The sequence below is a fragment of the Amblyraja radiata genome, chromosome 26 (assembly GCF_010909765.2).
Source record: "Amblyraja radiata isolate CabotCenter1 chromosome 26, sAmbRad1.1.pri, whole genome shotgun sequence".
NCBI lineage: Eukaryota > Metazoa > Chordata > Chondrichthyes > Rajiformes > Rajidae > Amblyraja > Amblyraja radiata.
Window position 1 is genome coordinate 9144057 of NC_045981.1, and position 17087 is coordinate 9161143.

At 42.1% G+C, this 17087-nt stretch overlaps 2 protein-coding genes across 2 annotated transcripts in view; one reads left to right on the top strand and one right to left on the bottom strand.

Annotated features, from left to right (window-relative positions):
* c26h17orf58 (chromosome 26 C17orf58 homolog) overlaps positions 1-17087 on the bottom strand; it is a 45865-nt gene that overhangs the window by 20515 nt on the left and 8263 nt on the right. The gene's annotated exons all lie outside the window — the stretch shown is intronic.
* On the top strand, positions 3626-14644 carry kpna2 (karyopherin subunit alpha 2). Its single transcript, XM_033044178.1, has 11 exons — positions 3626-3753; positions 4343-4442; positions 4628-4765; positions 4851-4933; positions 8127-8395; positions 9277-9371; positions 9775-10038; positions 11794-12027; positions 12782-12964; positions 13873-14022; positions 14329-14644. The coding sequence occupies exons 2-11, from the start codon at positions 4371-4373 to the stop codon at positions 14416-14418; spliced, it is 1578 nt and encodes a 525-aa protein (XP_032900069.1). The 5' UTR covers positions 3626-3753; positions 4343-4370; the 3' UTR covers positions 14419-14644.

The window sequence follows — 17087 nt, forward strand, 5'->3', positions numbered from 1 at the left end:
TTCTTCCGGACCAACACCTTTGACCACAAGTCCATCGGGCAGTGGTCAGCACGGAATGTCCTGCAGGCACTGCAGGGAAAGGACTCGATGGATCCGGTGGTGTGGTTCCCAGAGCAGACTGCCCAGCTTGTCTGGTAAAATGCCTCATCGCCAGAACTGACCAACAAGCACCAAGACCTGGCTTGGCTGGCGGTGAGGGGAGCCCTCTCAGTTAGATCCTTCCTGCACCGTCGGAACCTCACTACCAGCGCACGCTGCCCCCGGGACGGTTGCTATGGAGAGGAGACGGTTGCCCACCTCTTTGCAGAGTGTGGATTTGCAAAACGAGTCTGGAGAGGTATGAAAGGGTCCCTGGAATGATTTATCCCGAACAGCTCCGTCACAGAGGACTCTGTGATTTACGGACTGTTCCCAGGGACACATTCAGAGACTGACATCGAGTGCTGCTGGAGGGTCATCAACTCGGTGAAAGACGCTCTTTGGTCTGCCCGAGCGTTGCTCACCACCCAGCAGAGCGAGATGTCCGTCAGGGAATGTTGCCGACTGGCCCACTGCAGACTGCAGGAGTACGTGCTAAGGTATTCGCTGAAGCTTGGTGCAGCCAACGCCAAGGCTCGGTGGGGGAGGGCCACAGTCTAGGGTCCTTCCGCTGCTGGACATGGGGGGCACGGTATGGTGGAGACGCACCTCAAATTAAATTAAGGGAAGGTATCCCACGCCAGGGGGCCACATGAGTGGCACGGGTGGGGGACATTTTTTGTGGAACTTGAAATGTCAGATGGAAATTTTCGCACTGTGTACACATTGTATATATTTATTACTTGGACAGGGGCCACAGAGTGGCACTGGTGGGGGACTGTTTGGTGAAATTTGACAAATGTAAAAAAATTGTACTGGAAAAATTTGTATAGTCTCCGAAAATGTCGGATGAATTTTGTTTGAATGGTTCAGAAATTGTATATATTTTCCAATTGAATAAAGTATATTTTGAAATTTAAAAAAAAAAAAAAAAAAAAGCATCTCTGGAGAACATAGATGGCTGAACTTTCAGGTCCGGATCCTTCTTCAAACTGATTGTTGTGGGGGAGAAAAATCTGGAGGAGAGGTGGGGGCGGGACAAAGTCTGGTAAGTAATCGGGCCAGAGGTGAAAAGATAAAAGGTAGTGAGATAAGGAGAGAAGAGGCCAGAGGGAGCAATATAGGTGAAATGAGGGGAGAGGGGGAAGAAGAAAGGGAGGAATGGGTGTGCATCTAGGTGTGGCAGAGGACAGAAAGGGGGGGGGGAGGATTATTTATAGGTTAGTGACCTAAAATTGAAGAATTCAGTGCATACCCGTTGAGTTGCAAGTTACATGTTTGACTGCAAAGCATAGTCTGAAGAAGGGTCCCAACCCGCAACATCGCCCATCCTTTTTCTCCAGAGATGCTGCCTGATCTTATGAGTTACCCAGCGCTATGTGTCTACCAGCATCTGCAGTTCCTTTCTACACACAAACTAAAGCTTTTCAATGTATTTTGGTACACATGATTATAATATAATATAATCATATGGTCATGTGATAGGAGCAGAATTAGGCCATTCAGCCCATCAAGTCCACGCCATTCAATCATGTCTGATCTATCTCTCCCTCCTGACCCCATTCTCCTGCCTTCTACCCTTCATAACCTCTGACATCCGTACTAATTAAGAATCAATCTCTGCCTTAAATATATCCACTGACTTGGCCTCCACAGCCTTCTGTGGCAAAGAATTCCAGAGATTTACCACCCTCCGTCTAAAGAAATTCCTCCTCATCGCCTTCCTAAAAGAAGTCCTTTAATTAGAAACATAGAAAATAGGTGCAGGAGAAGGGCATTCGGCCCTTCCAGCCAGCACCGCCATTCATTGTGATAATGGCTGATCATCCCCAATCAATAACCTGTGCCTGCCTTCTCCCCATATCCCTTGATTCCACTAGCCCCTAGAGCTCTATCTAACTCTCTCTTAAATCCATCCAGTGATTTGACCTCCACTGCCCTCTGTGGCAGGGAATTCCACAAATTCACAACTCTCTGAGTGAAAACGTTTTTTTCTCACCTCAGTCTTAAATGGCCTCCCCTTTATTCTAAGACTATGGCGCCTGGTTCTGGACTCGCCCAACATTGGGAACAATTTTCCCGCATCTAGCTTGTCCAGTCCTTTTCTGAGGCCCTGACCGCTAGTCCTAGACTCTCCCACTAGTGGAAACATCCTCTCCACATACACATCTGAAGAAGGGTCTTGACCCGAAACGTCACCCATTCCTTCGCTCCAGAGATGCTGCCTGTCCCGCTGAGTTACTCCAGCATTTTGTGTCTACCTTTGATTTAAAGCAGCATCTGCAGTTCTTTCCTACTCTCTATATTCACATTATCCAAGTCTTTCACTATTCTTTGAAAGTGGACCTACGTTTCAATGAGGTCTCCCCTCATTCTTTGTACACTCCAGCAATGACAGGCCCAGTACTGTCAAACGCATAACATAGTAAGTAAATAAATTATAATATGGTAAAATATAATTAATAAAATGTAGCACAATATTTTAAAATATCATACAAATTAATAATATAGCACAATATAATATAGTATAATATAATGTAGTATAATACAACATATAACAGTATAACATAATACAATAAACTAAACTAACTAACTAAGAATAAGTAGTAAGCCATTTAGAATGGAGATGAGGAAAAACTTTTTCACACAGAGGGTTGTGAATCTGTGGAATTTGCCTCAGAAGCCAGTGGAGGCCAATTCTCTGGTTGCTTTCAAGAGAGTGTTAGATAGAGCTCTTAAAGATATGTCAGGGGATATGGGGAGAAGGCAGGAACGGGGTACTGATTGCGGATGATCAGTCATGATCACAGTAAATGGCAGTTGTGGCTCGAAGGGCCGAATGGCCTACTACTGGTGAATCTCTGGAATTCTCTGCCACAGAATATAGTTGAGGCCAGTTCATTGGCTATATTTAAGTGGGAATTTGATGTGGCCCTTGTGGCTAAAGGGATCAGGGGGTATGGAGAGAAGTCAGGTACAGGATACTGAGTTGGATGATCAGCCATGATTATATTGAATGGCGGTGCAGGCTCGAAGGGCCGAATGGCCTACTCCTGCATCTATTTTCTGTTTCTATGTTTACTGCACACATTGTGTATTGTAAAGCGAAATCTAAACCTAAACTAAGACTAACTAAACTTAAACAAACTAAACTAAAACCATCTAAACTAAAACTAACTAAACTAAACTTAATCTAAACATAAACTAAACTAACCTAAACTAAATCTAGAGATGCTGCCTGACCCGCTGAGTTACTCCAGCATTTTGTGTCTACCAAAGATCCTATACCTTTGCTCAGATTTAAACTAAATCAAAGATCTTATAGCAGAACTTATCTGCTATAAGATCTTTGAACTAAACTGGGGGAGGGGGGTAGTGCAGCCGCATGTGACCAGCCTGCGCCTGATTGGCTGCGTGGTTGCTATGGAACGCCGTCTCCGATCGCATTCCCCGGCTTCTTTCAAACCAGCCAATGGGGAAATTGCTTTGACTCGAACGGACCAATGGGAGAGGCGGCGGGCGAGGGCTTTAAATAGCAGCGGCGACGGCGGCGGCGACTTGTGTTGTTGGAGCCGCGGAGACAGTGAGGCCGCATCGCACCGGACCCGACCCGACCCATAGCGCCACCGCCGCCGCACCCACCCACTGCCGCCAGCGTCCCCAACGCAGCAACCGGTGTGTACACTTCATGCAAAGCAATTTGTAGCCTTTAAATGGGGACCCACAGGCGGCTTCCCGTTGAAGCATGGTGTTTCCACCTGATTGTGTGGGTGTAAATGTGGGTCTGTGTGTATGTGTGTCCATCTGCGTGTGTGTTTTTGCGTCTGTGTGGGTCGACGTGTGTGTGTGTGTGGGGAGGGGAGGGGAGGGGATCTGTGTCCGGGTCTGTGTGTGTCAATTTCTGCCATTGGGTAGTAAGGGACTGCAGTCAATGTTGGTTTAAAGCGAAGATAGACACAAAATGCTGGAGTAATTCAGTTACGGCAAAATGCTGAAGGAATGAAGGAATTCCTTCTCTCCAGAGATGCTGCTTGTCCCGCTGAGTGACTCCATCATTTAGTGTCTATTTTGTAACTATTGAACGCAAGTAACGCTTGCAAACTTCAAACCACAAGGCGTTGTTTAGCTATCCAATTGCCTTTATTTTTTTTCAATTGCATTGATTTTTTTTCTTTTAAGTTTGCCGTTTTAATCTGCTGTTTGCGTTACATTCACTTGTTTGTTGCCCTATTTTACCGTGGACTTGTTGCTCTGTTGTATGCAGTTGACTTGATCGAGTTTTTGGTGATAAGATGTCGACCACTGTGAACGAGAACGCTTCCCCCCGCCTGACCAAGTTTAAGAACAAGGGGAAAGACGCCAATGTAAGTTGTACAAAAGCGGATTAAAAACACGAGGCGGTCTGCGCTCGTGCAAGCACAAGTTAATTTGTGGGTGGGGGAGTATACTATGGAGGAGAGGAAACAAAATGGAAGGCATGGCATGTTTAATCTTCCAGCGAGTATTTCTAGTATCGTGTCTGCAAATGGTTTAATTTCCTTCCTTAAAGGAATTGAGACGGAGGAGAATTGAAACCAACGTTGAACTGCGGAAAGCCAAAAAAGATGACCAGTTGTTTAAAAGGAGGAACGTCAGTAGTTTGCCGGATGAAGCTTTGTCGCCTCTTCAAGAAAAGAATAATGCACAGGTACTGTAGACTTCAATGGAATCGTAGAGTTCACTTGCCTTTCCTTTTTAATGCTGTAGATTAACTTCTCTTAATATTTCATTAGATGCACATGAGTTTGGATGAGATTCTCGTGAGCGTTCAGTCCAGTTATTTGGAAACCCAACTTCAAGCAACACAGGCTGCTCGGTAAGATGGTCTACTATTTCGTGGCACTTGGAGATTTTAAAATTTGAGTTTGGATCCTGGAATTGGATCTCTTTAAAATGTGACACAAAAGAATGGGCTTCTGACATGATAACTTTTTGTGGAACTCAAATTGGTTTATATAGAGAATTGGCAATGTGAGTGGCAAAGTTTAAAGTCAGTGTTTAGGGCATTGTTTTACAGTGGGTGGGTGCCTGAAAGGTTGAGGCTGCTACAAATGGTGTTTAAGAGGCATATGGATATGCAAAAAATGGAGGGATATTGATCATGTACTGCCACAAGGTTAGTTTACCATGACATGTTCGGCACAGACATCGTGGGCTGAATGTCCTATTCCTGTTCTGTTCTTTTCACAAGTTATAGGAGTTAGGCCATTAGGGTCTACATTGAGTCTACTCCGCCATTCAATCATGGCTGATCTATGCATCCTAATCCCATTTTCTTTTCTGAGTTCTAATCAAAAATGTGTCTATCTCTGCCTTTAAAATATTCACTGACTTGGCCTCCACAGCCCCCTGTGGCAGTGAGTTCCATAGATTAACTACCCTCTTTGACTAGAGAAGTTCATCCTCGCCTCCTTTCTAAAAGAACGCCCTATGACCTCTGGTCCTAGACTCCCATCAGTGGAAACATCCTTTCCACATCCACTCTATCTATGCCTTTCATTAGTCTGTAAGTTTCAATGAGGTCCCCCCTCAACCTTCTAAGCTCCAGCGTGTAGAGGCCCAGTGCTGTCAAACGTTCATCATATGCTAACCCACTCATTCTTGGAATGGTTCATTCCAGAGCCAGCACATCCGTCCCCAAATTTGTTCACAGTACTTCAAATGCGGCCTGACCAGCGCCTCATCATTACAGCAGTTTTTGTATACCAGTCCACGATATAAATGCTAGCATTGAATTTGCTTTCCTTACTAACGATTTGACTTGCAAATTTACTTTTTGGGAGTCCTGCATCGCAATCCCAATACCCTTTGCACCTCTGATTTCTGGATCCTCCATTTACAAAATAATTTCAGCTGATCCAATCTAGTAGGGCTGGTGCCTCACAGCGCCAGGGATTCAGATTTTATACTTGACCTCGGGTTAAAAAAAAAAAGCCCCTTCTGTGTAATGAGTTGTTGAGATCGTGAGATAACATAGAACTACTGTGACTAGGTGATCGATGGCTGGCATGGACGTGATGGGCCAAAGGGCATGTTGTAGGCTATATCTCTAAACTATTCTGTCATGATGTATAACTCTTGTAGGTAGTGGTAGGTACAGGGTGGTGTGGTCTTGAAGAGACCTCACAGGATATGGTGCTTCCATGCATGACTTCTTGGTGTTGGATGTTACACTTTGAAAACATAGCACAGAAAGAGACCCTCAGGACTGTTTAAGAAAGAACTACAGAGGCTGGAAAAATCGAAGGTAGACAAAAAATGCTGGAGAAACTCGGCAGACGAGGCAGCATCTATGGAGAGAAGGAATAGACAACACCTTGAGTTGAGACCCTTCTTCAGACTGAAGGGTATCGCTTCACTACTGTATCTGTGCTGACGACGATGTCAATCGAAAATCTTATCTGTTTACACGTGGTTTGTATCTCTCTTCCCGACCTGTGTTTGTTCAAATGGCTCTTAAATGTGCCCATGTTGTCACTCCACCTAAGCACTGTTACAATTTGGTAAATTTCACTCTTAAGCTCCCCCATGCCATCTTTTGTTATTCCTGGACATATTCACACTTGCTTGTCCACTTACATTCTAAAAACTTGCAGTTCACTGCATTATGCAACCACTGAACTGTACAGAAACTCTCTCAAAATGGCTGAAACATCCATTTTAATTTTCTTCCACAAAGACATTAGTGACAAACTAGCATTTTTTTAAATGTAAAAAAGATAGAAACATAGAAAATAGGTGCAGGCGAAGGCCATTCGGCCCTTCGAGCCAGCACCACCATTCATTGTGATCATGGCTGATCGTCCCCTATCAATAACCTGTGCCTGCCTTCTCCCCATATCCCTTGACTCCACTAGCCCCTAGAGCTCTATCTAACTCTCAGAATAGGTAGTAGACATGCAAGGATCAGAATAAATAGTAGACCTGCAAGGATCTGAGTTCCAAGTGCAGCTTAAGAATTCTGAAGGGATGTTTTTGGAGCCCAATAACACCCAATAAATAGGATGAGTGCTTCAGTCTTGAGTCTGAAATCTTCAGTTCTACCATATGTTTGTAATTTTAACTTTGCCAACATCAATTATGGTCATTATTTAATTTCCTGAATTATCAACATTCTTGGGTAACTTGCATCAAAGGACAATTTTCTACTTTTATGCCTTTGGGTCTATCAAACATCTACTTTTCAACAACTGATCATGATTAATCCCTTAAACTAATCACAATTATAAAGTTCCACCTGAAATTGCTTTGCCCTTCTCAGCATAGTGCTGGTGAAGAACGGTTGGACGAAAAAAGGTAAAGTTCCAGCAAGATCAACACCATGAACCTTCTATATCTAAGGCTTGAATGACTGAATTTTGGAGCCTTCCCTCACAGTGGGGAAACTTTGATCCCGCAGTGTGGGGATGTCAGTGTTTAAAAAACAATCGTGTTCTGTGCTCTTTTTATTATTCGTAAGGCTGTATGGCGACCACACATTTCACTGTACCAATTGGTACATGTGACAAATAAATGTATCTTGTATCCCTTGTACCCCTGTTGACGTCGGTAATGATGATTTATACTGTTCCATCAGGGACTGGATTGTTTTTAGTGTTATATATGTGTGAAATGTTTTAAATTTCATGTGCGATGCTCCGCTATTCCTTGGGAAACGCCTTTTCATTTTGCACTGTACAACTGTTGCTTGCAAGATGACAATAAAGGTTGATTGATTGATTGATTGATTTATCCTGGAGAAGTTCCAATCATTCATTAAAAAGTGCTGGAGTAACTTGGTGGGCCAGGCAGCATCTCTGGAGGATTGGGATAGGTGACTTGGGTTGGGACGCATCTCCAAACATAATGTTGCATCACTCAACTAAAGTCTTCAATATTACTTTTTTTGGGAGAAGCGGAAGTTTAAATAAATGATTCCTCTGTGCATGGTGCTGTTTTTTTTTTGTTTTTTTTCACTTGATATTTAGAACTTGTATTAACTACTAATTCTCAACTTTTTTTTTACACAGGAAGCTGCTATCTCGAGAAAAGCATCCTCCCATTGACAGAATCATTGAGTCTGGGCTCATTCCCAAGTTTGTTGCATTTCTTGGTAACTTTGACTGTAGTCCCATTCAATTTGAAGCTGCCTGGGCTCTCACCAACATAGCTTCTGGGACCTCCGATCAGACCAAGGCTGTTGTCGATGGTGGTGCCATTCCAGCTTTCATCAACCTACTGGCCTCTCCGTATCCTCACATTGTTGAACAAGCAGTGTGGGCATTAGGAAATATTGCAGGTAATGGTCAAGTCATAACTCCTTCAGACAACACTGTTCAAAAGATATTAACTTGTGAAGTCTATAGCTTTAGTAATAAACTGCTTCAATTGAAGATTGACTAATCCACTCAAGTGGGAATGTTGGAGTTGGCCTCTGAAAACAAGGATGCTAAATTTGGGAGCATCTTGTGAAAGGTTTAACTGGAATTATTAGAATCCCTCAATTTAGTGCTTTAATCATAGGGAGTGCAGAAGAATAAAAGGTGGTCTTGTTGTGTATAAAATTATGAAGGGAATAGATAGGGAAAATTAACACACTTTTTCTAAGGGTAGGAGACATCAGTTTAAGGTGAGGGGAGGCAAGACTTAATAGGAACTGAAGGGGCAACTTTTTCCAGAGATCTCAAGAAGGGTCTCAACCCAAGATGTCACCGATTCCTCCTCTCCAGATATGCTGCCTGCCCCACTGAGTTACCCCGCATTTTGTGCCTACCCTTTTCCAGAGGTAGTGGGTATATGGAATGAGCTGCGAGAGGAGATAGTTGAGGCATGTAATATAACAGCAGCTAAAAGATACTTAGACAGGTACACGGCTAGGAAAAGTTTAGAAGGATATTGGGCCAAACCAAGGCTAATGGGACTAGCTTAGATGGGCACGTTGGGCCGAAGGGCCTGTTTTGGTGCTGTATGACAGACTATGATGTTTTTGTTGCCTCCTTTGATCCAAATCCTAAATTAATTTTTGATAAAATTCATGCCAGTAATTTACTTTTGAGATTGAAGGTGAAAATGTGAAAGCTGGTATTTTAGTCCCTTCTGCAATGAGTCTCCATTTGAAATATAGCTTTAAATTAGTTAATTAGTTTTAAATTGCCAGAAAATAAAATAACTCTTTTTCAGGTGATGGATCACACTACAGAGACTTGGTCATCAAATGTGGGGCCCTTGACCCATTGTTGGCCGTGTTGGATGTGCCTGAATTATCTTTATTATCGGTGAGCTCCAGTTTTCATTGCATGAAGCCTGATAATGGCTGAATTGTCCAGGGTTTCATGGATTGGTAACATTGATGATTGCTGTTCATGAACTTGAACTATTTGATACTTTAATTGATTCGGCACTTTATATGTCTAAGGGTTCACTGCCCAACAATACAATTGCAACAGGGATCTATTTGCTCTCATAAGATTGACAGCTTGTACATAGCTCAATGGTGCTTTTGAAAACGCCAGCAGGCTTAAGTTTAGGCTTATCAGTGTACCAAGGTGCAGTGAAGAGCTTTGTTTTGCATGCCATCCAAACATGCATGAATACAATTAAGTCTAAACTTCGTGAGTACAATAGATTCACAAATTGTTACTTGGATGAGTTGTAATATTTGCAATTTTCCTGTTCCAGTCTAGTTATCTGAGGAATATAACATGGACACTGTCAAATCTCTGCCGGAACAAGAATCCATCTCCACCAGTTGAAGCAATAAAACAGATTCTGCCAGCCCTCATAAGCCTCCTACAACACGATGACAAAGAAGTTCTTGCAGATGCTTGCTGGGCTGTTTCGTATCTCACAGATGGTTCCAATGATCGTATTGATGTGGTGGTGCACACTGGTGTTGTACCACGTTTGGTCCAAATGCTTTCATCCGGTGCCCTGGCAATTATTGTAAGTTCTCTTTTTAAATGAGGATCCCAACTGCATGGTGGCTTAATTTTTTACTAGAATTGAAGCTTAAATCAGATATAAGTGTATCAAGGGTGGAGCTAATTAAGTTGACCTGTTGTGTTAGAGAATCCTAAATGACTTTATAGGTTAATTAACACTAACCTGCTGTAGATTATGGAGAGCTTGTTCAGCAGAGTATAAACTGGAATAGAACATTAGTATGCTGCTTCTTATTTTTTTTTAAATCTCCATCTGATAGTGAGGTAAATCCACTTAAATTCCCAACAGACAGACAGACCACAGACAAGGTAAATTGGTTCAATTGAATACTATCAGTTCTATTAAACAGTTTTTGAAATGTAAATAGTAAGTGATTTATCTCACAGTTGCCTGATAATTTAGCAAGATTAAACAATGCTTTTTCTTTACCACATTAAGAGGAGATGATTGCAAAGGGTAAAGACAATATACAGTGCAGGATCATCCACACTCAGTACCCCATTCATGCCATTTCCCTATAATTTAATTTGCTAATGTTTTATTCCCTTCATCTAACATTAATGTATATTGTAAATAGCTGTGGTCCCAGCACCGAGCCTTGCGGTACCCCACTAATCAATGCATGCCATTCTGAAAGGGACCCGTTAATCCCTACTCTTTTTCCTGTCTGCCAACCAATTTTCTATCCAAGTCAGTACCCTACCGCCAGTACCATGTGCTCTAATTTTGCCCACTAATCTCCGATGTGGGACCTTATCAAATGCTTTCTGAAAGTACAGGTACACTACATCCACTGGTTCTCCCTTGACAATTTTCCTATTTACATCCTCAAAAAATTCCAGAAGATTAGTCAAGCATGATTTCCCCTTTGAAAACCCATGCTGACTGGGACCAATCCTGCTACTGCTATCCAAATGTGCTGCTATTTATAATTGACTCCAGCATCTTCCCCGCCACCAGGATGTCAGGCTAACTTAACTGGTCTATAATTCCCTGTTTTCTCTCTCCTGCCTTTCTTAAAGTGGGACAACATTAGTTACCCTCCAATTCACAGGAACTGATCCTGAATATATAAGATTGGAAAATGATCACCAATGTGTCCACGATTTCTAGAGTCACTTCCTTAAGTACCCATGGATGCAAGCCATCAGGCCCTGGGGAGTTATCAGTCTACCCAACACCATTTCCCGCCTAATGTGATTGTCCTTCAGTTCCTCTGTCACCCCAGATCCTCTGGCCACTAGTACATCAGGGAGATTTTTTGTGTCTTCCTTAGTGAAGACTGATCCAAAGTACCTGTTTTATAGGAGATATTTTGCATGTTTAAGCCACAGCCGAGGTACCAGGTGATTAAAAGATGAAGAATATTATTCAAAAGAGTAATGGGATAAACTAGGAAACTACAGGGAGAGCACTGGATCAATAGTTGGGAAATATTTTTTCCCAATAAAGGACAAGCTGTATGTTCACTTGGAAAGATAATTGGACCTGACATGGAGGCGAAATCTTATCTCTCAACAACCTTGAGTTTGAGGTACTAAAGAAAATTGAGGACAGTGTTAGATGTGGTTTACATGAGCTTGAACAAGGCTTAAGTACCATTAAGTATAGTGGGATGGATTTTTGGAAATGTCTTGCCCAAGTTTAGGAGGTTGTATTGAACTGGCTTGTGGGAGAATAATTGAGAATAAATTATGTACAGCTTGTTCACCTCTTGAGTTGATTCCCCTCTTTTATTTGTTTTTTTCCCCCCAGACTCCTGGCCTGCGGGCATTGGGCAATATTGTGACTGGTACAGATGACCAGACCCAGGTAGTGATTGATTCGGGTGCGCTGAGCTTGTTTACTGCTCTGCTGGCACACCCGAAAAGCAACATCCAGAAAGAGGCTGCGTGGACACTCTCGAACATCACTGCTGGGAAGCCAGAACAAATCCAGGCAGTTATTGACAACGGGTTGGTTCCATTCCTCGTTCAGCTGCTTAATAAGGTGAGTAATGCAAATCCTGTATTGTTGAAAGCGGGGTGGTTCCCTTCATTGCAAACACCTCATTGCATTAAACATTGACTATCTTAATGTTAAACTATCTTCATGCACTTGTGTAGACTTGAGAATGTATGGCACTGCTTTTGAAGCGAGGTTTGGGAGTTCTCTGCACTGTATTGTCTTGGATATGAGACGAGAAAAATTTCTCAATCACCCGATCTGAACCCAATTGAGCATGCGTTTTATATGCTGAATAGAAAACTGAAGGGGACTAGCCCCCAAAACAAGCATAAGCTAAAGATGGCTGCAATACAGGCCTGGCAGAGCATCACCAGAGAAGACACCCAGCAACTGGTGATGTCCATGAATCGCAGTCATTGCATGCAAAGGATATGCACCAAAATACTAAACATGACTACTTTCATTCACATGACATTGCTGTGTCCCAAACATTATGGTGTCCTGAAATGGGGAGCTATGTATAAACACTGCTGTAATTTCTACATGGTGAAACCAAAATGTATAAAAACTGCCTTTATTAAAATCTGACATGTGATTTTTTTTTTTTCTCTATTACAAATTTCAAATAGTGGAGTACAGAGGCAAATAAATAAATGATGGGTCTTTGTCCCAAACATTATGGAGGGAAAAGAGAGCACTGTTTACTCTAGGCTGAGCGATTGCTGCAGTCTCTGGTTTGGCTGGGTGGTTCTGGGTCTTGGCTCTTTTATACCATGTGTATTCATGTATTTTTCAGGGTGACTTTAAAACTCAGAAAGAAGCCGTCTGGGCCGTGACCAATTATACCAGTGGTGGTACAATTGAACAAATCATCTACCTTGTTCAAACTGGAGTTGTTGAGCCATTATTGGCACTGCTATCAGTTAAGGATTGCAAGACCATCCAAGTCATTTTGGATGCCATTACTAATATCTTCCTGGTAAGTTAGTACTTGCTATCGGATATTAAACATTAGCCTTTAATTCACAATTGTTAACTATTAAAATCTTGTGGGGAGGTGGTTAGGAATAGAACATTAGTCTGCAGTGACCTTGACATTATGACCTGAGCAAAAAAAAGTGGGGGAAAGCTGCTGCGGAACTAGGCAGGTTTGATGCAGGGTCTTGACCCTAAACACCGACCATTCCTTTGCCACCACAGATGTTGCTTGACCTGCTGAATTCCTGCAGCAAGTTCTTGGCAGGTCTTGACTTTGGTGGTGTTGCACTAATATTGCACTAATCTAGTTGAACAGTAACGGAGAATTGCGTGTAAACTAGATGCTTTTTTTGGAAATGGTTGCAATGAAGTGTTGTAATTAAGACAGATTTTCAATTGCAATTCTGTATTTTCAGATGTCTAGCAACTATTTGATTCTCATTTGAGGTTAAAGCTACTATATTTATTATTGTATATACAGAGGATGTTTAGCATACAGTCCAATAAAATCTTGCTGTACTCTAGCACAATCATAAATGCAACAATGTGTTCAAAGAAAATGTAAAAGGAACTTGCAATCAAATCGGCCAGCATCTTGCAGCATAGTAATGCTGAAGATAGAACTGCTGCCTCACAGCTCCAGCTATCTGAGTTTGATTCAAACAATATTATCTGTATAAGTTTTTTTATCTGGTCTGTTTTCCTTGCACATCTCAAGGACATGCTGATTTGGCTACAACTTGTTCTTAATGTAGGGTGGCGGTGGTGGTTGGAGAATTGGGGTGGAATTAATGGGCATGCGAGTGGGGAAACTAGATTTAATGGGTTATTGAGAGCTGAGATGAACTGGTGGTGTGATGCACACCAGGAGACGCAAGTGAAATTTTTGCTTTTATTTTTCAATTCCAGACTGCAGATAAAGTTGGCGAAACAGATAAGCTTTGTTTAATTATTGAAGAATGTGGAGGTCTGGATAAAATTGAGGCTCTACAGTCTCATGAAAATGAACTGGTATACAAAGCATCACTGAATCTGATAGAAAAATACTTCTCAGAAGAGGTAGGTATTTCAGAAAAGGGGGTCTAGTTTCAATCAATTATTTGATGATTCATTTAAAAACCGAGATTGAAATAAAACAAATCTAAATCTAAAGTTGGTTTAAGTCTTATTCCACACCAACATACTGATCAAGCGATTTTTTAAGCTTAGTTGCTGCATTAATGTTGGGCTAATGTTCAAAGTCAATTTTATTTGTCGTTAAGATACTATTAGCAAAATATGAAGAAGCAGATTGTTTTTGTCGCCATCTTAGCATAGTTTTTTTAAATTCTCAAACTGAACTGGATCTTTATTTTCTATTCTTAGGTGGAGGAAGACCAGAACATTGTACCAGATGCCACTGGAGAAGCTTTCACCTTTCAGACTGAGAACACTGCTATAAAATTTGACTTTTAAATTCCTTCAAGCATTAAAACTACGTTTCCAATCTCTATCTTTCTCTCCTGACTGCCACATTTATCTAGCACCTGTACTCGAGTATTTTCTTGTACATTTGTATAATTTGTTACCTCGTGTAAACTTGTAATTAGAATGTAAATATTTCTCAGAACTTTCACTATTTTATTTTGCCATTTGAGATGATATTCTGTTTCTTCAAATAAAGTATTCAAGATATTTTTTGCATGTGTGTGTTGTATTTTACACTATTAATTGAGTGACTTTGTCAGTCTTTCTTTGCTCGATTTATTAAAGTACATGTAGATTGATAAACTCTCCAAAATTAGAACTAATATGGGTGAACTAATACAAGCTATAAAACTAGGTTTCTAATTAGACATCAGCACTGATTCTTTTAATCAAAACATTATTCAGATCGCTGCCTTTTTGGTTTCTCTAATATCTTGGATATTTTGTCTGAGTTAGCACCTACAATTGAAAGGGGAGGGAAATAGGTTTGCAACTGCTACCAAGATTATGCTTTCCATTCTAGGACCTCTGAGATGTCCTCGTTCTTTAGTGAACATAGGTTCTACCCTGCTGTCATAGATGGATTCCCCACCTCTGATGGAACAAAGATAGTTCCGCTGGCCCTTCATTCCACCAGTCTCAACAAATTATTCTCTGACATTTCTGCCACCTCCAATGTTACATATTCCCATCTCTACCCATTTCTGCAAAAAACTGCTCCCTTGGTTCACTCATCCCCTCTCGCCCAAATCACCTGTTCTTCAGGTACTTTCCCTGCAACCACAGGAGATAGGAACAAGAGGTCAGTCTGAAGAAGGGTCTCGACCTGAAATGTCCCTGTTCCTTCTCTCCATAGATGCGGTCTTATCTCAGATAGGAATGCCTCTCCCTTGCATCTATTCAGGGACCCAAATGGTCCTGCCAGGTGAGAAAGGTTCACGTGCACTTATCTACAGCATCTCATATTCCCGATGTTGCATCTTGCATAGGAAAGACCAAGCATCTTGGAAGCTGTTCAATGCTCTGTCTTGCTGATGCCAAAAAGGCAGCTTGTGCTCAGTCCACCATTGCCTTTACACATTTTAACTCCTCTTCCCATTCCCATTCTGGCTTTCTAACCTGGGCTGCCCCCATTGCCAGAGTGAAGCCACACGCAAACTGGAGGAACAGCACCCTGTATTGTGTGTGTGTGTGTGTGTGTGTGTGTGTGTAGCATACAACATAAGAGTGAATATTTTGAATAGTACAATTTTAGGTAATGAACCAAATCCCCCACTTTCCCCACCCCCCTCCCCCACACTTTTAACTTCTCATCCTTTTACCTGTGCCCCACTGAGACCAGACCCTCAGCTATTTCTCCCATTCCACCCTAGTTCCTCCTTCATAATTTTTATCCCACACCTTTTTGTCTTTTCATTTCTGTCCTTTATCCAACCATCTGCTATCAAACACCATCCGTATCCACCGATCACTTGCCAGGCTATGTCCTGCTTCTCTTCCAGATGCTTTTTTTCCTCTCTCTTTCCCCCCCCCGCCCAAAACCCAGCACAATCAGTCTGAAGAAGGGTCCTGGACCAAAACATTACCTATCATGTTCCCCAGAGATGCTGCCTGACATGGTGAGTTACTCAAAAATGCTGGAGAAACTCGGCGGGTGCAGCAGCATCTATGGAGCGAAGGAAATAGGCAACGTTTCGGCCCGAAACGTTGCCTATTTCCTTCGCTCCATAGATGCTGCTGCACCCGCCGAGTTTCTCCAGCATTTTTGTGTACTTTCGATTTTCCAGCATTTGCAGTTCCTTCTTGAACAACATGGTGAGTTACTCAGCACTTTGTCCTCATTTTTTATACCAGCAAATTGTTACTTTTGAAGGCCAGCAGAGGGCGCATGTGTCTCTTGGAGTACTGTAGTAAGTAAAGGTAAAGATGTGGCAATTAATGTTTCAATTGCTTTAAATGGGAAAAGTTTCTCAAGCAGAATTTGGTCCATGGAGCCTACTCTGCCATTCAATCATGACTGATCTCTGCCTCCGAATCCCATTTCCCTGCCTTCTCCCTATAACCCTTGACTCTTGTCTAATCTAGAATTTGTCAATTTCTCCCTTAGAAATATCCACTGACTTGGCCTCCACAGCCCTCTGTGGCAATGTTTCACGGATTAACTACCCTCTGACTAGAGAAGTTCCTCCTCGCCTCCTTTCTAAAAGAGCGTCCTTTAATTCTGAAGCTATGGACTTTTCTGCTGGGATATGTTTGAGATGCCTCTGACAGCTGTACTGGGCTTCTGGATTCAAGAGTTTTTAACTCTTATGTATTGGGTTCAGAACAATGAACTCCTTGCTGCAGCTTTGACTTTAAACCAGCATCTGCAGTTCTTTCTTACACATTTTCTCCAATGAGGTAGATGGGAGGTCAGGACCACCCTCTGACTAGTTGCCTGATAAGTAAGTTTATAATAATAAGACATTAATGATAAAACACCAATAACAGCTGGGAAGAAACTCTGAAACGGGAGGTATGCATTTTGAAACTTCCATACCTCTTGCCCAATGGGGAAGAGAAGGGGGTGAGTGGCTCTTGATTATGCTGGTGGCCTTGCCGAGGCAGCTTCAAATTAGATGGAGTCAATGTAAACAAGACCATGATAGTGCAAGCCA

What these genes read in the sequence shown, in the direction of transcription:
- kpna2 (XM_033044178.1), top strand. Translation starts at nt 4,371, where the DNA reads ATGTCGACCACTGTGAACGAGAACGCTTCCCCCCGCCTGACCAAGTTT. An exon ending in ACAAGGGGAAAGACGCCAAT is followed by an intron (nt 4,443 to 4,627) that starts GTAAGTTGTACA and finishes CCTTCCTTAAAG; the next exon opens with GAATTGAGACGGAGGAGAAT. An exon ending in AAGAAAAGAATAATGCACAG is followed by an intron (nt 4,766 to 4,850) that starts GTACTGTAGACT and finishes ATATTTCATTAG; the next exon opens with ATGCACATGAGTTTGGATGA.